Here is a 22,675-nt window from a genome sequence, read left to right on the forward strand (position 1 = left end):
GTAATGACATTCTTACCTTTGCCTGTTTTTATAATGTTAGACATCTTCTATTAAAATAAAATCCTGGATCAGTCACTGACTTTCAAAAGTATTTTGCTCATTCATTTACCTTTCAACTCATGAATCCAGGTATGTAGACACTTACCTTCAGTATCTATTTATCCTTTGAAGTATGTGTAACTCCTTGTCAACCACATTCTGGAAGGGGAATAAAACTTTCCATTTCTAAATAATTCAGCAGTTTTCCTTTCTCTGAGTTTCCATGAATCATACCAAAGCTGTTACCTGAACAGCATACAAAACACAGAAGATTGGTACATGAGACATTTAGTTCTATTAACTTAGCTTGAATTTCCTTCTTATATGGACCATCTATTGCTTAATTTTTTATTTTATAACATCTGTGGGCCAGAAGAACAAATTTTCTCATGATAGACACAGCATCTGGCTTCAGTAGAGCCAACTTATGCCAGAAGAGAATTTATCCCACTGTCATTGTCTTCAGTTTGCTGGACTTAACAGAAACCCTGACATTGCCTCTCTCATATGTGTGCCCTTTAGAACCATATTTGTAACCACTTTTATGTAATTTTCCCTCATCCAGTTCTTCATTCTCTGGCTCACCATATGCATTCATCTCTTACATAGCCTGTTCTACCAATCACCTTTTTCTCTCTGGACCTCCCTGCTCCACATTGCCTGCTCCTGTGAAAAATGAATGTGTATTCATCCCAGAATACACCTTGGCATTGTCTGCCTTTCTTTTTTTACTGTTTCCTTTATAAACATTGGGCTGATCTGTGGGTAAAACTATGAAAATATGAAAGCTGCTGGCTGGGGAGGATGAGTTTGCCTCTCACCATGACTAGAAGCATAGAGTCATGTGAGGAGGTACAATGGTGTTTATATGCTGCTCTAGGACTGTAAAAAAATGGGACAATTACTTGAAGAAGAAAGGAGGGGAAATTCCACATCTTTTTTTTTCTTTTTTACAATTCAGTTCACTGCTCCATCACTCAAGAAGCTCAGCTACTGTACAGTAATGATAAACAAAGGACCCACCATCTAGGGTCTCACTGTTGAGACTTCCAGTGCAGTGTTCTGCCATTCTTTCCCTCAGAGGCCTGTATCAGCTCTTTTAGAGGAAGTCATATGTGGTCCTGCAAAGAGGCCATTATTATGAAAGCCTCTCTTGTTTTTAAAAATAATTTATACAAAGTTCTTGAGAGCAACGATATCTTGCAACAATGAATTCCACTGCTTAATTATGCACTGGCTTCAAAATAAAAAGTAGTTCACTGCGGAAATGGCACGTAATAAAATGAAATACAGGCAGCTGCTGCAGGATTAATGTACAGGGTCTTCATAAAGTCCTTGTGCACTTTTCAATGTTAGTAACTTAGGTTGTAGGTATGATAGAAACATCTATAAATGGCATTTAAAAGCAAATTTATTAAAAGTTTAGGACAACTAGAGTACACAATGCTAGACTTCAACATAACCAACATTTTCTTTTCACAGATCATATGGACTTCAATTCTGCTAGCCATAGGACACAGTTTACCTTTTCGTCTACAGTAGCCATTTTTGGTATGTCAAAGCATCTGAAATAAGAATAAATTCGTTATTACTTACGAAGTCTAGCATTGTGCAGTCTAGTTGCCCTAAAACTTTAATAAATTTGCTTTTAAATGCCATTTACAGATTGTTTTTACCATCTACAACTTAAGTTATTAAAGTTTAAAAGTGCACAAGGACTTTATGAAGAACCTGTATTCTCATAACTGTTCCCTTCCGTTAGATTTTGGGTTTGTACCATTGTCATCTTGTCTACTTACCTCCCAATATGCTTGTACACACAATTGGATTCACTGGTACTTATGCAATAGAGGCTTTTTCCTCCTAGATTTAATATATCTATCCCAAATGAGAATTTTCACACCTTACTTTAAAGCATCCCAGGATTACTTTAAATCAAAAGAAAGATAGGGACTGCAATATCATTGTATCATGCACATAAAACATACAAAAAGCATCTTCTTAAACAAAAATTTATTGGCACAAACATACATGTTACAAATGTATACCATACCCTTGGAAAATATATTCACCACTTGAAAGAAAATCACTCTAAACAAAAAGGTACAGTAATATCAAATCTTGTAAACTGTCACTATTTTAGCATCAAAAATGCAATCAACAAAATGTTTGCATGCAGAATTTCCTTGTTTAGAAATGGAGTTTTGCTGACGTCCAGATAAAGCACTTGAAACAAAACTCTTGGTCTCTACAACAGTTTTTCAAAATAGCTATGTTAAGACATGACTGGAATGTTTCAGAGGCACAAATCACTACCTTCCGCTCAGTACAGTTAAGTATATAATATTAGAAATGCCGCTCATGGCACAAAGACCTTTCAAAACTGTGGTATAGCCTAATACAACTTGAAGGGCCTTTAAAAAAATAAGGTTAAAAGCTTGGTCTGGATTTAGTTGTTATCAGCAGTTTTTCCATGACAGGGCACCTTGTTATTCTATTTAGAAAAACAAAATTTTAAGCATTAGATGGGGAGAGGTAGAAAAATTATTTTAAATTTCATATTACCATTTCAGCTGCTCAAAAGGCTCTGGCCTTTCAATGGTGACTTACAGCAGAGCACCAAATGGTAAAAAACTCTCCTTTCCTCAGCTCTAATGCAATAACATTCAAGTCAATGGGAACTCTGTCATTGATCTCAACAGTGCAGGATCAGGCTGGTAGGCATGTGGCCATATTGAGCATCCTGACCATACACTGCAGATGCCACTGAAAGCTTTACAGTTGACTTGAGTGGGCAAAGGATCAGACTCTACATATGCAGATAATATAGACTATAAAGAACATTGTATAGTCTTTGGGCCAAATTCAGAACTGACCTAACCAGATGACTCTTAATATGAAGAGCAGTTGCTGTCTTCAGTATGGAAGGTTTATGTTTTGTTGCATTTGCTTCCACCAGGTCTGAATTTGACTCTAATCTGGCAATGTTAATGCCACAGAAAAAGCAATAGTCCTGGCTACAATCTTGGGTGCATGTCTAAGCTCTTGGTGTCTTGGGACTGTGAGCACATCCAAGGACAGATTTTGGCTAAACAAATATACAATTACAGGCAACCCCTACTTAGCACGCTTAATTGGTTTCTAAAAAACTAAGCGTTAGCGAAACCAAAAGTATTTAACGACCCAAGATGGTGAATGCAAGTGTTTTTAATGACCCAAGATGGTGACCACGAGAGCTATAATGAAACTCGCTGAGCGCTAAGTGAAATCAGGTATCAATTTATGATAAGCATTATAGCAAGATAGTGCTAAGCAAAACAGCATTAAGCGAGGGTTGCCTGTATCCAATCCAGGCTAGGGAACAGTCACAGACAAAAGCTACATTAGATTTTTGGGGCATGTCATTATCCCACAGGAAGCAATAAACAAATCACATACTATCATGAACTTAAGAGAAATGTGTCTGGTGGGAAATGCTTCTTATTAAACACACATTCTGCACAGCAAATCCTTTTAAAAAGGATTATTACTTTTAGTTTTTTTTAAGGGTCTCGGACATCTTAGCCTTCAGACTCCTCTAAACTGGTGACTTCAAATAAGGACTGTTAGCTGAGCTGGGAATAGCCAGGGCAGAGCATGCTCCACTGCATCCCTTACCCCTCTATGTCAGTATTGACTTTACTCCCTAGACCAGAGAGTGTCAAGGGTATTCTCTGGGTACATGGATTTCACCCTCTTTACAGTACAAAGGACACAATGCACATCAGGATCTGGGCCAACATTGCCAACAGACAAGAATTCTCTGAAGTACACTGCAGATATTTTTTCCTTGGAAATTTTAGAATGCTGCTAACAGGAAAAGATACATATTTTTTCTTTACATAATCTGTATTATGTCAGAGTAAGATGACACATCTCGCAATTTAAAATACCGTGGACTAAACCACATATAATGTAGATAAGTGGTGTGTAGATTATTTAACAGTAAATCAGCATAAACTGGGAAAATGACAGAGTATCAGGGAAGGCATCTAACAGAAGGGTGCAGAATAAACCAGATATAAAAGTGTTACAAGCAATTTATTCCACTGCAATGTAGCAGGTACCATTTTTTCCACCCTCCCAAAATTACAGGCATTACGGGACTATTCCATATGAAGCAGGATATTATCTGTTAACGTGGAAACATCCTTTCTGAGTATTAGCACTCTTCGATAGGGCTGGGAGGTATAAAATATGCATACTATAGTCCAATTTAGCTTTAACTATTTTATGTTTTATCTCCAATACACATGTACCTTTTTCTGGCCCTGATCTAAGAAAGCATTTAAACATGTGCTGAAGCATGGGATGTAAGTACTTGCTTAAAGTTCAGCATCAGTTCAAGTGCTTTCCTGAGCTGGAGTAGTTTCCTGTTCATTCAGCATCTGAATGTGGGAACTACTGCACACCGGATTTATCCTGAACCTAATGATTGCTGAAACTGGGGGGAACCACTTAGAAGGCACTGCATGGGATTGAGTTTTCTGCATAAACTTTAGCATAAATTACAGCATTAAAGGAAGCATAATGATGAATTGCATTATAGGGCAGATTTCTATAAACAACAGCTACTGTGACAGATACTAAATTAATATATTTAAATCATAGAAAATTAAGGTTGGAAGGAATCTCAGGAGGTCATCTAGTTCAACCCTGCAGGACCAACCCCAACTAAATCATCCTAGCCAAGGCTTTGTGTAGCCCAGGGGTAGGCAACCCCCAAACACATGTGCCAGAGCGTGGCATGCAAAGGCATTTTGCTTGGTACATGCGCCTTGGGGAGGGGGCTGGGGCTGTGCTGCCACAGCAAGGATTGGGCCCCTCAGCTCTCCCACCATCCACCCTTGGCATGCCAACATCTCACAAGTCAAGGTTGCAGGAGTTTTTGACACTAGCTCAAAAATGTTGCTGGCCCCTGGTCTAGCCAGGTCTTAAAAACCTCCAAAGATGGAGATTGGAAGTTTTTAATTCATTGAAAGTTTAAAATTCATTACTACTTAGGAATACTGTTTTGCTGTAAACGTAAGGAAGATTTTGAGTTAGTTTTTTGCTGTGCTCCTTCCTACAGCTGCTCTTTCAGATGTGGACAGCAATATTTGTCACGATCACGGTCAAAGATTTCAGGTTTTGTTAAAAGCTTAGATTCTGCAGGCAGTAGCTCTCACCTGGTAAGGCTTTTTGCCACTGATAAGTGTATTTTTAAAGCCACTACTTGAATAAGCATTCCATTCTCCCCATGAGGCTGCAGAACATAACTGTGTAAAAATTATTAAAGTAATGTCCTAGATAAAATATTACTGGGCGAGGTCATTTCATTTAGAAAAATCAGTTAGTGGCAGCAAACTGCCTTCTAAAATGTCAGTAGAATTTTATTATATAGACTTGGGCACATTTTTCAGGCACTTCACATTTTTTTTATTCCCTTTCTTTGGGGGAAGAGAACCTATAAAGAAACATGTCAGGATTATCATTTCTATTTTAAACAAGAAAAAAATCTTTTCACAAACATATTTTTTCATAAACATACAAGATTCTTTCAAAAAACCTACTGAAGCTAAATTGGATATTCACCATGCCTACCAACCACTCTAATAGATCTTCAGTTCAGAGAAATGAAAGCTAAAATGTACACTCATTATCCTTGTTATAAAGTAATTACTTGAGACAGAAATGATTTTCTTTGAATTTTCACAAAGACCATACAAAGCTGCACTTATGGTAATTATATACGTCACTTTACTTGCTTACTTGAATTCCCTTTCACTTGCTAACCCCATGTTAAGCATAGCCTTTGCCTATAACTCAAGCTTCAGATCAAGCCAACTATATAATGACTAATGGAAAAACTGCTGTATCCTTTCAGTTCAATACTATAAATATTAATAGCCAATGTACTAGAAGCAATGACGTTCTATGAATCTGTAAATTCATGGTTCCATTACACACAATCTCTTATACACTGATCTCAGGAAGTAAACAACAGCATGCGCTATTACATGTTTCTATTTTAGTTGAACAGGCAATTTATTGTGTAAAGAAACTAATTTGAGAATATGGATTCAAATAAACAGAGCTCTTAATTATTTCAAGCCCTCTTCACCACAAAATGTATGTTCACAAATGCATGTTAGGATGTAAAGTGAGTCTACGTAAATTTTTTCCTAGTACTTCTCAACTTTCTCCCCTTTGCCCACTGACTGACAGAGGCTGCTTGGAGTACAACAGTGATGAAAAAGCACAGAAACAGGAGCAGAATGAGAGCTTACAAAATAATAATTCTGTATCTACAAGACCCATTGCTGGCAGATTTAGGTCTTTTAAGCTTTTTGTGGCAAAGACGTGTGTTTCTACAACAACAAACACAAAGAGACCCTGATCTGTAAAGGGGCCCTTAGGCTCTTCTGTAACACAAATCATAAAAGTATGTCTCAATATACACAAAACAAGCATCTCTAAAAACTACAAAATGATCTTTACTACAGTTTTGCTCATATTCCCTATACTTTGAACAGAAAACAAATTTTAACTACATTTGATTACCATTTGCTCTAAATGATGGTTTAAGTACTGACCCATGTATTATCCATTCTGTCCATTATGTAACTCATTAGTCTGAGTCCTGCTGCTGCTCCCCTGGATTTAATGTCAGAGAGGTGCATTTATATACAGTCAATTACCAAAAAATCATTCAATCGCTTTCAGTTTCTTTAAGGCCATTTGCTTTATTTCATTCAATTCACTGGTAGTGGCAGCTTCTTTAATTTTACTGCCTTGTCCTACCTGCGCTTTCACCATTGTGCTGTAGTTTTTCTTCCATCACTGTTGATTATGGTTCCTTTATTAAGTACACCAGATATCCAATTAAAACTGCCATTTAAGAGCTGTGATTAATGGCCTAGCAAAAATGTTGGATAACTAGCAATGCCTTGGAAACATAGGTGGCCTTCTACATGGTTCATTATTCCATCCCAAATAAAAGCTATGGACGTCATTACTACTCTTATGGACACCAGAATCATCCTTTTGGCATCTGGAGCGATGAAGGGTGGGGTTTTCAAAGCTACTTGTTGTTGGTACAACTCTGTTCTCACTGAAGTCAATGTTAAAAATCTAATTGTCTTAGAAAAAGGAGAGCTAGGTCAATTCAGAGTGCATTTAAAAACCTCTCCTTGTGCAGTATGCTCTGAAAGCAGAAATTCAAGATGCCTTTGTTGGCTTTTGGAAAAGGAATGGAATGGAGAGAGGAAGAATAGTGAAGAAGCACAAAAAAGTGATAAGAGCTAAACAAAGGACAGACTTTTTCATTATTCTTCTTAATGTCCTCAAAACGTTTTGCTCATCAAAGAGGACCACTCTACCCTGTTACATTTCTGGCACATGGCTTTTCTAGTTTACTTGAACATTATGTATTGGCCACGAGGATCTTTTCATGTTTTTGACTCTTGCTTTAGAGAACTAGTGCATGTGATAAAGTCATGACAGAATGAGGTTACTGCAGAAATGACTCATTGTTGAATAACCAAGTGTTTACTCTACCAAAACTGCATGTAACTGGACTGCCACAGTTTTTTCAGGTTTTCAGTTTTATTGTAAGATGTAGCTTTTAAATGTCAGTGCATCAGAAAAAAATGTAATCTCCTTGGGTGGCTTAGCTCTTTTTGTGTATGTTTGTTTACAGGAGGCACTCTTCCGGTTTTCAATTGAGAAATAAAGCCACTGAGTACATCAATGAAGAACTTCTTTCTTGAATTATAGAGGGGGAATTAGCTGAAGAAAGAACCTTTCTTGAAGTGGAATGGGAAAGCTTTGCTAGGAAAGGCCAGTTAGATGAAAGCACGATTCCTGTGGGGTTTTGGTGTGACCATTCACAGATTCTAGTTTAAGGGTCTATGCATGTTATGCTTATTTCACTATCTGAAGATACTTGACCCATTTATTTAGCTATATAGACCAGTTCAAGTACACTCTTTTAACATAAATGTATTTAAAAGTTCGGTTGTGTCCTGTTCTTTGTAGATATACAAGGAGAGAAAGCATTTGTATTTGGGCCTGACCTATTGCTCAATGAGCGCAATGGCAGATTTTCCAACAATTTAAGTGAGCATTGGATTAACCCATGTAAAGGTGAGAGGAATGATCCCAGTGCACAAGGACAGGTGCAATCTAGGTCTTAATGTTGGATTGACCCTGAGTTCTCAGCATCTTGCACAAGGACTAGGACCTCAAAACAGGCCAAGGGAGAAGGTGGGATTTTATACACACCTTTCCCATTGGTTAGCCATGTTAAGTTGGTGTAGGCAGAGCACAGGTCAGTCTACCCTGTAAAAGAACAAAGAAGCCACTGGGATCTGCACTTCCTCACAGCCCTAGTCTGTGAAAGATCACTATTGCATACTTGCTCCCTAACCTGCACCCTCATAGAGACAAAAGCATAAAGTCACAATCTTGCCCTTAGTGGCTAGAATGATGTTGCTAAAAAGGGAAATCAATAGACATTTTATTAGGTTAAAATTACATGCAGGCTCTGGTCCTATATGCAGGAGCAGAAACCCAATGCTTTCAAGAGAATGTCAATAAGTTTTGGTGTCAAGCCAGAAATGTACTGGGTTGTGATTGCTAAAATTCATTCTTTCTGTGGTTTATATTACCATTTACCACATTCTTCCATTACCATAAGAATTTTAACCAATCATTGCAGTCCACAGGTCAAAAAAAGAAAAAATAAGTGCCAAACATTCTGCATGCCTACAAAAGAGCTCAGTAGCCTAGAACTGCCACAGGATCCTGGGGAATTAGAATTCCTGGCTTTAAAATCAGTTCATCAGCATTTCTAAATAGCTGTTAGTCCTGTGGGGTTAGGGTTAAATGTGGGATTTTTAGAAGATTTTTCTTCTAATTATGCCATTTACGTTGGCTTGCCAATACTCTTTCATAATTCTGTCAAATGAAAATACTACAATACAACGTTGTAGTTTGCTGGATATATTGGGAAATGCGTGAGTTTGGATTTACAGAGCATGGTAGTTCATTTACAGTTCTCATTGTAGATATTTTATTTTCAGTGCCAAATTAATTCTCATGCAAAGTTAGCTTGTTAATAGGGGGAAGGTATAATGTACAAACATGAGCCTCAGAAATACAGGTTTTCCTCAATTTATGAAGTACACATTCCCGGAGAACGGTACATGAATCAAATTTGCATAAAGCGAACCCACTTTACAATGTAACAAATAGGGATAGGTTTCCATGGTGGTGAGGGAGGGAGGCTGGGACTAGGGAAGGGGTGGGGGGAGGGGTACTGCTCCCAAGGCTGCACAAGGCAGCAAAGCAGAGGGAACAGAACAGCACTCACCCCAACCCTGGCTTTCTGCCTGTCCCCCCCACACCTGGGCTCTGCTTGTCTGCACTCACCTCTGCTCCTGGGCTGCACCTTGCCCTGGTGCAGGCAGCTGGTGTGAGTGTGGACAAGCAGAGCCCTGGATGGTCGCGGCACAGCACTCACCCCAGCCCCGGGAGCAGCCAACACCAGCTGCCTGTAGTAGCTGGGCTGCACCATGCCCCAACCCCCCTGGGGCTCTGCTGGTTCCCACTCACCCCAGCCTGTGCTGGAGTGGCCTTGGAGGCACCTGACACCAGCTGCCTGCACCAGGGCAGGGTGCAGGCTGGGACCAGAGGTGAGTGTGGACAAGTGGAGACCAGGCACGGTGGGGACAGGGGGAGCACAGTGCAGCCCAGTGGCTGCAGGCAGCTGGCAGCTGGGGTTGGGATGAGTGGGGCCATTGCCCTTTCCCCTCTCCACACAGAATTACCTGCTTGGGCGGGGGGTGGCATCTATGCTGATCACATATTAGCAAACTTACCTCGCGCATAATGAATTATGGATCTAAATATGCTCAACGCATAAGAGCGAATTCTCATATAAAGAACTGGGATAAATCGAGGGAAACCTGTACAATGAGCATGGAAAATGGAAGCAATATCAGGACAGGAGCTGGGGGCACATACAACATCAACACAACAGCAGTGGAATAGGTACAGAGCAGCACCACAGCTGCAGACTGATATGGGGAGCTCTGCGAAGGTCCCTGGACACTCCTTTGTCTGTCTGTGCTCCTTCTGGGATGCTGGAACCTGCTAGCAGTCCTAGCTAACCTTTTACCTTGTGCAAGTGTAACCTAAAGGCCAGTGCAGCCATGGATATCTGAAAAGAGTTGCTTTGACACAGGGAACCTCAAGGGAAAAACATGGAGGAAATTGTCTTGGTGTAAATGCATGCAAACAAAAAGCTGCCCCAGAAGGAATTACCTTCCTTTGGTAAAAAAAACAAACAAACCCTGTCCTGGATTAGAATCAGTACAACACTTATAGGGTTTGGGTAGCTTTATCTTAGTTCAAAGAATTGCATTATGTGGACACAATATCTTTCTTTTCCCCATGGGGACTGGCTTTTTCCAGGAATAGCCTATTCAGGTGTCCATGGCTCCCGTGTTACAGCATTCCCTCTGACCAGATGCACAGGGATCTTGGGTCTGCTACAACTCTTAGCTATAGACCCTGACTCTTCAGCTCATAAAGAGTCATGTTTTTGACTTGGGAGGTGCTCTACTCACTAGGGCTGTGCAAAGCAGCACCATTTTGTATAAACTTCCATTTTACCATTTCAGTGAGACAGTATTTTGTTTCAAGTTTTGAAAGCACTGTTCCATTTTGGTTTGTCAAAACTGTTTCGCTGTTTCGATGGTTCGCCTATAGGCTATAATGGGGAAGCACAAAACTGCCTATAACTTTGTCATTTTGTGGCTGATTTGGATGAAAACAGCAGGAATGGTAGCCCCTTCTGAGGGCATGAAGCTTGCTAAGTTTCAAGGAGATGCATTTAGAGGTTTCTGGGAAACTGCACCTCAAAGTCTTGAAAGCAAAACTCATGTCATTGGTAAGTGTGAAGGCACAAGGGGGTGAAAACAGCAGGCACGGTAGCCCCTTCTAAAGGCATGAAGCCTGCCAGGTTTCAAGGAGATAGGTACAGCGGTTTTTGGGAAACTGCACCTCAAGCTGCTGACAAGCAAAACTCATGTGAAAACGTGAGAGAGAGAGAGAGTGTGTGTGTGTGTGTGTGTGTGTGTGTGTGTGTGTAAGGCATGCCCTCACTGGCGCTGAGGCCTCTACATGACACAGTAGTGTGTCCCAATGAGGTCTCCTCCTCCCCTAGAGCCTCAGTCTGGTCCAACACTTTAAACGGCAACAGATAATAACTTAATAAGCAGCACATTAGCATCTCAGGCAGCCAAACTGTAACAGTCAATATCAGAGCAGTTTTTCCCCCCTCCTCCCCTTCCCTCTCCTTGCTTTGTTTTCCTGCAGGCAAGCCCAGCTTTAGCTTCAAAACTCAAAATGTTTCAAAACTTTTGAAACATTTGGACTGCCCTCGTTTTGTTTCAAGGCTGTTTCGAAGCCCTTCATTTTGTTTCGATTTTGCTGTTTCGAGCTTGAAATGAGTTGAAACAGCATCAAAATGAAACAGCCAGTGAAATTTCACACAGCCCTACTATTTACTATAAAATATGCTGGCCATCAACACAAGCAGCCAAATTATCATTGCATCTTTTGTGGGTTACATGGCATCCAATATGCCATGTAAATCAGCCTCACCCATGGGTATATATGCTTCTAACACCATAATTGGTCTTTTATACTCTAACCAATAACTTCAAATATATACAAGGGTGAATTAACACACTACTATTGGGTGTTAGAATAGGTAGCCTGAATTCTACACTGATTTAGGTTTTCATCTGTTTTTTTTAAAGACAACTTAATAAGCAAAAAATCTAAATAGTGGCTCCAATACTCCAATTACATTTTTGTGTAGCTCCATAGACTGCAACCTGCTGTGCTCTATACACAGAGGATATTATGGGGCTTGCACAATACAGACATGTATGGTATCATGCAGTCCCATCTTACACAGCCTGAGTAACATGATTTTCCCATTTGGAAACCATTAATAGTCTAGTCTACATGAACTTTGAGGATAGAGCTCTACTGGGCAGGGAAGGGGGTGGTTACTTATTCATCAAACTATAGAAGGAAACAAGACCACATAAATTATCTTACCAGTCATACTGACCAGTACTGTGCAAATAGCAAATGTTGAACACCTGCAAGACCACTATTTGTGATGAATACACAGAGTAAAACACATTCATGTAATAGTCCATTAACAAGCATAAGGACATTTCTGTCTGTCTGCAGACATCCTGTAAGACACTAGAAGCTACATTTGTTGGCTAAACTGCTTTGTGAATTATTTGCTGAGGTCTGGCAATCATCCTCATTAGAGAACATGACGGAGGGCAAGAGGGCAAACCAAGAAAAGCTCCTATAGGAGAGTGAGTATGCATTCCCCCATCCTTGAGGCACAATTTACAATTACATTTTTTAGTATCAGTATATAACATGCATGAGCTAATAGGGAGCACCAGTAATCCCTCTCTACCCTTGCCTAAAGTGTCTGCTTTGGTTATGCCCTTTCCTGGGACAACTTACTCTAAGCTTTCATTATAGAACCCAGTTCTGCCATCCTTACTCAAAACCTGCAGTGATTCATCTTGTGTTTGTAGTTGGTATGTATAGGAGGGGAAGAGAGCTTGAACCTTTGTAACCACATAGGTACGTGCTCCTAGTTGCACCAGGACAACTTACCCTGATAAGCCCCGTTTTGTTTTGGTGCTGCAAGTCTTGCATTAGATATTTGCAAAAGCATAACTACATACTAATGTTGCCAACTTTGACTGAAGGTATTCTGGGAGGTTTTTTTCCTGAAGTTTTTCTGCAAGATTTTTTTTTTCTTAAAATATCCTATTAAAATCTCCCGGATTGCTTTCAGTAGTCACTGGGAGATTGATGCTGATTCCGGTAGACTCCTGGCCAAGCCTAGAGGGTTGGCAACCTTACTACATACATATAATTTCACTAGTGCAAACTACTCTCATCTGGATAAGGTATACTGAACATGAGTAAGAGTGACAGAATGTGGCCTTCAGCTGGTAGTTATTTCATACTGCCAACCAGTATGAAATAATGGCAGTTTTTTGGTAATTGAAAAATAAAACCTCTGAAGCTGAACTGCTTTTCCTTTTCTCTTCAGTGAGGGTCTTGACTTTCAAGGTACTGAGTCACCCCTTCAACAGGGGTGAAACACTACTTTGCAGGATCAAGCTTATGACAACTTCAAAAAATGAAAAAAATGCTTTATCCTTGGTCCACAGGCTTTTTAAATTGTTTGTGCACTGATTCTCTAAACTGAAGGATTGAAATAAACAGGATATACCGTTAAGCTCAGTTATACATCAGCAGCTCTCAAAATGACTTCCATTTCATTAAGGCTGTAGGCATCTGTTATTTATCAATATCAAATGGTACATGTAAAAATAAATCTATAAATAGAAAGCAAAAATAAAGTAACTGAGCCCTTCAATTAGTCATTGCTTATTCTCTCTGCAGAATTATACTTAAGCAGTTTATATGTATGTGCATGGTAATATATTGTGTTGCATTTATACGTACACTGCTTGGCTTACTGACTTAGCTAGAGATGGGTTACGGTGAGGCTATTTATAGGTGTATTGCCATGTTTATATAGTTTAGCTAAATGGCAGCCAAAGATAAAAATTAACAGAAAAAAAATCTTATTTTTTATTTGGTAAATAAAAAGATCCATCAGAATATTGTGCCTATCAGTCCTGATGGGGTCCAGCTGATTCTGTCTTTGTATACTGTCCAGCATAGTGTCAACTGAACCCCATTCAGGACTGATAGGCTCAAAATTCTGATGGATCTTTTTATTTTTATTTGATTGAAAAAACACATCCGTATCCTTCTTTCTGGGTAGCAGTCTCACCCTCTCCAGAACAAATTATTCAGAGTTAAAAAACAACTGAACTTAAAAAACAAACAAAAACCCCTTGTAACTGTACAATAATAAACAATGAAAAAAGTTTTTGAAAGAAAATATATTTCAATTTCAGGCTTCCACTGCAGAAGGACTGTTATATCCTGGGTAGTATAAATACTGAGTTTCTGAGTATGAAAAATGCTTGGAAGAATCCTTTTTAAAGGGGATACTATCAGTTTGAAAGTTATACATACATATTTTTAGATCAGACCTACACTTCAAAATTTTGCCAGCATTACTGTTCCCTTGTCTGAGGCTTGAGAGCACAGCCAGCTAGCTATGCAGGCAAAGCAGCTTATCTGTGTGCAGCTATCCAGACAGGACAGCTGCACCTTAGAGTCTGTCATTCAGGAAGCTAATGGTTAAGTCAGTAGAAATGCCTCTTCTGCTACCATAAGCCATGCCTCCATTGCGGGGGAATCTGCCACCAGAGTTCTGCTGGCACAGTTACATGGTGGCAGCCCCATAATGAAGACAGCTCCTTAAGTAGACTATTTTACCTGCCATACTAATAATAGTGCTATGGTTCAGCACTCCTTTGTCTCATTCATTCTATAGAACCTTTCTTAGGAGAACAATCTAGGCCCTATTTCTAACACCATTCTCACCCCCACTGACCGATTCTGTCATTTTGTAGGCCACCAGGAGATAAATGCAGCCATCCTGCAAAGTGATCTATATAGGCAGTTCTCTTACTGTGGAACTCCTTCAGCTTCAATAAGCCAGTTCATGTACTTAAAGTCAAACATGTATAAGTTTTTGCCAGACTATCTAATTATTTTTTGTCATGATGATGCTTGTACAATTTTACCTTCTAACTTGGCTTGGACAATTGAAATGCACAAGTCACAGTCATTCTTACTTCATATATAGTTCTCTTTCAGCTTTCATACCCTAGCACAATGCTATAGCATTTATATGGTAAACTCCTCAAGGGAATTTAAATTCAGGAACACACTCCCATTGTTTTTCTTTGACCAACATTGCAAACTTGCATGACTAAAATTAGGCTTCAGCTTCCATATTTAAGCCCCTAAGTACCAAGTAGCTTGACAAAAAAGTTTGGCAAACATCTGCAAGTACTACTGACTTCAACAGAATTAGCTTGTACTTGTCACTCATGAAAATCAGGTGTCTGGCTTTGGATTTTGCTGTCTAAGTGTAGGCATCCCAGGTTTAATAATTTATTTCAATATTTAACAGAACTTTAATTTTAGTGCTAATCAACCTGACAGAGTCCCTTTAAGCAAGACATTTTCTCATAATGGCTTTTATAATGCTAAAAAGTTTAGGATGTTTTTCATATATATCATGATTTCTGAAGGTCAGTGTGGACACATTTTAAGACACAGTGATAATAAATAATACAATGTATAGAACTACTTGGCAGTATTCAGCTGGTACAGTTTCTTGTGGAAACAACATAATACCAAAACACACTACATTGAATGCTTACGAGTTATTACAAGCAAAAATCCCCGAGACACCAGGAATTAAAAAGCAGAGTTCAATGAGAGAATGTTGATACTGTTGGTTGATATGAACAAAGCCATGCCATGCCAAGCCTTCCGTCATTGCTTATTCAAGTGCAGAAATAAACTAGAAAGGAAAGAACAGAAAAAACAAAAGTCACTATAGAGTTAATATTAGGCTTTAACCTTGCAATATAATCCTATGAAATCAAAGAGCAGGCAAATTTACTTGGCACACCCCTCCTGAAGAAGCCCACTATAGTGCTACCACTTTAATTACTTGTGTTAGATACCCTGACTACCTTCCTTCCTGGTAAAAGAGCACCTGCCAGAGTGATAGGGTAAATGTTGTAGGTAAAGCTGAGTATGTGATCTAGCTTCCATTAAAATCAATAGCAAACCTCCCATTGACATCAATAAGGGGAGGATAAGTTCTGACTATAAACACTGCACACACAGCCCAGTGAAATGGAGGAGAGACTTGTACCATCATGCACTAGAGAAGTCACTAAGGTCCCTATTCAGATTAGCACTTAAACACAAATTAATCCTGTGGAAGTCAATGGTACTAGCAGATGTTCACTGACCTGTTGGTCAAACTACTTCATATTTAGGGGTTTAACTATGGAAACTGAGGCCTAATTTTAACTTTATGCAAATGTTTAAGTCCTTTGACTTCAGTGGTACATGCTTAAGTGTTGTCCTGAATAGGTATGTCTTTCTAAATCTAGGCCTTAATTTCTCTCTGCCTGGGTTTCTAATCCTTAAAACAGGGTTATTATTTCCTTTAATCTTTTTGCCTATTTAAATTATAAACTTGGATCAAAATATGTGTATGCTGAGTCCTGAATTATCACAACTAAGGCCTACAAGCAATACTTCAGGGGAAATAATAGAAGTATCAGGGTTGTGAGGACTGTAAAGAAAGGGTATGGACTATAAAGGCAATGTTTTTGAAATAGTATATGGCCATCAGTCTATATATATCAAGTTAGATGTTGCAGTAGATCCTGTGAGTGTTAGACATGATCTTCATTCTGTGATGCCACACTCCTGAGTTTAGAATCACATACACACCAAATTCCAGATATTTCCTAAGTATTCTCCAAGTAATTTCAAATCTGTCTTTTCTGTTGTATGCTGGACTTAAATGTTGTTATTCTGTCTCAAAATATTCAGATCATCAAGCTGTGGCAACAAAAGTATATTAAACCAGTATGATGGTCAGACAATGGAAGGAAGAAGGATTCCTCTTTTCTTGTTTTTACTTCCTTGCAAGGACATGAGGAGTGCCCTAGGATTAGGTATTACAGCCGTGTAATCAATTTAAAGGCTGTACATATGTCTTCACAGTTTGATGTACCAGACCGCAGAAGGAATCCTTAATCGTCAAATGAAGACAGTCAGATAAGATGATATAATTCACTAATAACCAAAATGGATCTCACGGTTATTTTCCATCTTTATAACGTCAGAATTATGAAACCTGAAAATCTCCCTGCGTCACAGTAGTGCCAACAAATGCAATACCAATAAGTTGCCATATGCACCTAAATCCAGCATGTTGTGTTTACTGATATTGTTTTAAATCTACTTTAAAGAAATAATGGAAGCAAATGGACACAGAGTGAAAGTGATTATGTGATCTGAGAACAGGGGATTAATGCATATCCGTAACATAGCTTGCTGTTAAATCTCTCTTGGGTTACTGGCAGTATTGTCTGACTGAATGTAACCCCTGTTTTCATAGCTAATGCCATATTAAAATTATTTTATATAAACAACTTCATTCATAAGAGTTCTTGCTCATACATAAATTATACATTAAAAAGGAAAAAGACTTTGTAATCCTTGCTTTTAATATTAATATCTCCATGCATGTATGCTATATGAACTTCAGTTGCAGTTATTTTGAGATACTTGTTCTGCTTCAAACATAATCGTGACTCTTCATTTGTTTTTTATTTCCATGTATTATTGATGTGTGGAATATTACACACAACTACCTATTATAACAAAAATATCAGAAAGGCTTTGGACTAGGTTTTTAAAGGTATTTAGGTATCTGAAAATGCAGAGAAGCAGTCTTGAAAAAAATCCTCCTAGTGTGTACCTGAAATACCTGTAAAATCTGGCCTTTCAAAAATATAAAAGGTTTTTAAAAGTGATATTTAACTCTTACTCTAGGATTGTTCCTTCCCTCACTGAAGTTAATGGTACTTTTGCCATGGCTTTAATGAGAGGTAGACTGATATTGCATAAAAGTTCACTTAATCATGGGAAAGCAAATTGTACACCAGGGAAAACTGTGCAATAACAAGACTGGGTTCCATTAAGATTTGGACATTGCCCAACCTCAATCAGTAAACATTTAGTGGAGTTTGCAATATTTCTCATAACTGTATGACATTTGAAGGGGATATTCACAAACTAATTTTCCTAAATGTTTTATATTCATTTTGGTTTTTTGATATCAGTTCACTGGAAATCACAGAGATATTTAGACAGTAAATGAAAAAGAAAATAAATTACTCACTTATAATTATAATAAGAATGACTGCACATACTACACCAAGGATGATCATCATCTATAAAGAGAGTTAGGGAAAGAAATCAGGTCTTCACACAGTAAAAGTAACTTACATTGTGTCATAATGTGGATTGTATACTGTATCTTCATGTTTTTAATTCTTGTACAAACACTCTATAATCACTGTTATAGGCACCATTTCCTGGAACTCATTCACATGGACAGAGAACACTTATTAAGATGCAAACTAAGACCCTCAAAGTTGTGTTAGGTGCTTATGTCGGAGCTCATGGTGCAGCCTATTGCTCAGGTAGCTTTGGTTGGGCTCTTCAGTCATATTAAACTTTATTGCCTTAACATAATTGAAACAAAACATCACTTTTTCCTGTACAAAAAGGGCCCTATCATACTCTGAACACATGTGAAAGGAAGAAAGAGTCACCTTGGTACTGCCCTCTATCAGAGAGGTGTCAGCCCTAATGGTAGATTTTACTTATGTCCCACTCCCTTTCTAAAGGCCTCTCTAAAAGCCTTAATTTCTGTCCAGAAAAATAACCTAAGATATTACAATATGGAAAACTAGAAGAATTTTTCCAACATCTCCGTCTTGAGCAATATTTCCACAACCAAAATGAATCTACTTTCATCAACACTGCCTCTTGTGACAACATAGAGGAAAATATTAACACCAAAAAGCCCCAAACAACCCCCTTGCCATCAGACTGGATACCTCACAGTGGATGAAATTCAAACCTTGACCGCTATATTGACTGCTTCAGGGAAAGAATGAACAACAAAATAATCAACAACAAGCACCACCATAACAACCTCTCCCTCTCAGAGAGAAGGGCAAGAGAACCTCTAAGATCCAACCACCAAATAGTAATAAAACCAGCAGATAGAGAGGGGTAACTATAGTTGTCCTTAACCATAAAGACTACATAAAAGAAGCCAACAGACAGCTCTGACACAACCTACTACAAAAAACTAGAGGAAGATCCAAGTCCCCTTTTCACCTTAAAACTCAAAACCACTATCACATCATTTCCATCTGAACTACAAGAAAAACTACAAAGCTTGATCCCCCCACTATTCAATCCAGGTTTTTACATGCTCCCCAAAATCTACAAACAAGGAAATCCAGGCAGATCTATAATATCCAACCATGGAACCCTAACTGAGGAAATATCAAGTTTTGTCGAATCCATCCTAAAACCTCTTGCCACCCAAAGACCAAGTTTTGTCCAAGACGCAACAGACTTTCTATGAAAACTTAAAAACATAGACCACCTTCCCAGTAACACCCTCCTAGGCATCATGGATGTTACTAGCTTATATACCAACATCCTACACCATGATGGCATCCAAGCCTGCCTCACATATCTACAAGAGCAAGTTTGCAACTTAGAGTACAGATCTAAAGATATTACTGAACTTATACACTTCATCCTCACACACAACTTCAGTTTCAATAACCAACACTTCCTCTAGACAATGGGCACAGCTATGGGCACCAAAATAGCCCAACAATATGCCAACCTTTTTATGACCCACCTGGAAAAAGAATTCCTCAAGAACTGCACCATCAAACCCATGCTATACCTAAATGTATGTAGATGACATCTTCATAATTTGGACGGAAAACCTGCAGTCTCTGATTGATTTCCATCACAAATTCAATAACCATCACCCCTCCATCAGACTATCTCTGGAATACTCCAGCACTAACATTGCCTTTTTAGACATTATGGATCAATATCCAGAATAGTAAAATACAAACCATCATACACAAGAAATCCATGAAACACCATACTTATCTACACAAAATCAGCAATCACCCTTAACACACCAAGAAAGCTGTAATATATAACCAAGCCCTCCAATACCACCAAATCTGCACTGAGGAAAATACCTGCAATCATCACCTTGCAAATCTCAAAAGGGCTTTCGCCCAACAAGAATACTCCTCCAGAGACATAGATTATACTTCTGAAAGAGCCACCTGGATACCACATGAAGAACTACTGCAGTACAAAAAGAAAATCCTCATGAAACACATGCCATTAGTTATGGCATACAATCCTTCCCCTAGAACCTATATGGAAAATCCTCAAACAATTACAACCCATACTAGAAGAAAGCCCAGTTCTTAAAGAGATCTTTCCAGAATCACCCATCCTAGCCTTTAAACAAGCAATCTATGGTCTGGATCCAATGGCCTATGGCCCAAAGCACACCGAATAGCTCCAGACCATGCCAGGACACAACATTTAAAATCTGCCAACACATCTCTAGCACTCCCACAATCACTCCATCCCACAACAGAACCATCACTATTCCTGGATCTTACACCTGCACCTCCAGCAATGTAATACATCTCATCCGGTGCACTAAATGCCCTGATGGAAAATATGTAGGAGAAACTAAACAACAACCATGTACCAGAATGAATGTATACCAGAAATCTATCAAAGACAAAAGTACCCAATTACCTGTGGGTGCACATTCCTCACAAGACAACCACTCTCTCCCTATTCTCTCAGTTCTAATCCTCAAAGGAAATTTACAAAACACCTTTCATAGATGAGCCTGCGAACTTTACTTCATAAATCTACTGGATACAAAACATCATAGACTAAATATAGACAATGGATTTATGGCACATTACAACCTGCCTGCCATCTGATAACCCCAGGCAACCTCTCTACATTTTACATAGCTACGTTCTATCACCAAGTTTACATTCCCCCCTTCCCATCCCACCTGCCTGTCTCACACCTATTGTCTCCCTTTCCCTCTGAACCTCACTGCCACACAACTGCATTTTCATAAGCCCACATTTTGCATATTTGCTTTTATTCTACCCAGGAGAGCACACAAAACTCCACCAGACTCTCCTTTTGCCTGAAGAAGGCATTTGTGCCTGAGTGCTTGCGAAGAACAATTTTTCCAACTACTTAGTTGATCTAATAAAAGATATCACATCTACCCAAAGAACCTTGTCTGTCTATGTCCTTAGACCAACACAGCTACCCCACTCCTTTTCAGCATTTAAAAGCTAGAAGAGGACCAAAGTTTTTCTTTTCTCTACTTTGTCTTCAGGAGAAGCAGGGAAGAATTATGGGGCATGGACAGAGCAGACCTGAGGTCTCGTTCACTGGTCCCAGAGCTCTCTGGATCTGAAGATTCCCATAATCAGATATGGGGCCAAGTGAAAAATCACTAGGGAACAGGAAGGAGGGGCCAGAGGACACATTTTTGCTAGCCAATATCAGTGACCTATGTTTTTCTGAGCATAATCTTAGCATCATAATCCATAAGGCAGCCAATGAAGAGGCAAGTGAGGAGTAGTTGTGGGACCCTGTCCTGGAAACATGTGGTGTACACTTTGGGAAGGAAGTGAACTGTCAACAGCATCACTTGTCATGCAGGGAGAGGGAAATGAGGCTGGACATCTGATTTGATGGCTGCCTTGGGGAAACATGTGACCAAATGTCTTGTGTGGGAAAATTAAGCAGGAGGGCTGGCAGGGTCCAGAGTGGCAGGTTGAAAATAGAAAGGAATGAAGAGGGAGAGGGCAAGTCTGTTGTGGAGATACGAAGAAAGATATTGGCTATAACTTTCCCCAGCTAGAGACTCTCTTCTTTTATTTCCCATGGTGGCCTAAGAATGCCCTGCCTGGCAGCTTTTTTCTTCACCAAGGAAGAGGCAAATAATTCCCACAAGTAGAGAAGCTCCTTGCACCCAGTTCTTCTTATCTGCTACACTGACAGTGACTTTGAAGATGACCTCAAATGTGTTTTTATTACATTAGAACTGGATTTTGGTATGCTGTAGTCATTTACACAATTTGTATAACACACTTTCCCATTTAGATTTTTAAATTAAACCTTTTCCTTGGAAAAATATTTGGTTTGAATGAGTGGGCTGGGGCTGAGGTTTAGGCTGAGGCGGGAAAGCCTTGCAAAATTTTCAAAGCTATTGTGAAACCCATCACTTTTGTTTTTTACAAGACATCTTAAAGATTTTGTGAAATCCAAAATTCATAGATTGTAAGGGTGTTGGAAGGTACCTTGCAAGATCATCAGATCCAGCCCCCTGGCACTAGGCAGAAAAGACAACAGGGTTCAGGTGACTCCAGCGAGGTGACCTATCCAGTCTCCTCTTGAAATTTCCAGGGTAAGCGATTGCACCGCCACTGGAGGGAGTTTATTCCCTAGTCTGGAGACACTGACCAGGAAGAAGTTTTTCCTAGTGTTAAGCCTGAAATAGTTTTCCAGGAGTTTGTGGCCATTACTCCTGGTTTTCCCTAAGGGTGTCCTGGTGAACAGTTGTTCACTGAACCCTTGATGTAGCGGTAAGCTGCTACCAAGTCCCCTCTCAGCCTTTATTTTTTTAGGCTGAAGAGACCCAAGTCCCTCAGCCTTTCCTCATATGGCTTGCCTTGCAAGTCTCTTATCATATGGGTGGCTCTTCTCTGGACTCTCTCAAACTTTTCCACATCCTTGTTGAAGTGTGGCACCCAGAACTGGATGCAGTACTCCAGCTGCGGTCTCACCAATGCTGAGTAATGTGGAAGAATCACTCCCTTCGTTTTGCTTGAAATGCATTGGTTGATGCAAGCCAGAGTATTGTTTT

The 22,675-nt window shown here is 39.3% G+C and overlaps 1 protein-coding gene across 1 annotated transcript in view; it reads right to left on the reverse strand.

Annotated features, from left to right (window-relative positions):
- Nucleotides 1-9,811: 9,811 nt before the first annotated feature.
- Nucleotides 9,812-22,675, reverse strand: part of LOC102558953 (vesicle-associated membrane protein 2) — a 106,529-nt gene continuing 93,665 nt past the window's right edge. Inside the window, exons 4-5 of the mRNA XM_019478702.2 lie at nucleotides 18,044-18,095; nucleotides 9,812-15,634 (exon numbers count right to left, since the gene is read on the reverse strand). Of these exons, the coding sequence (XP_019334247.1) occupies nucleotides 15,618-15,634; nucleotides 18,044-18,095 (69 nt within the window). The 3' untranslated portion in view covers nucleotides 9,812-15,617. The remainder of the gene's footprint in view (nucleotides 15,635-18,043; nucleotides 18,096-22,675) is intronic.

Source organism: Alligator mississippiensis, chromosome 7 (genome assembly GCF_030867095.1).
Source record: "Alligator mississippiensis isolate rAllMis1 chromosome 7, rAllMis1, whole genome shotgun sequence".
NCBI lineage: Eukaryota > Metazoa > Chordata > Crocodylia > Alligatoridae > Alligator > Alligator mississippiensis.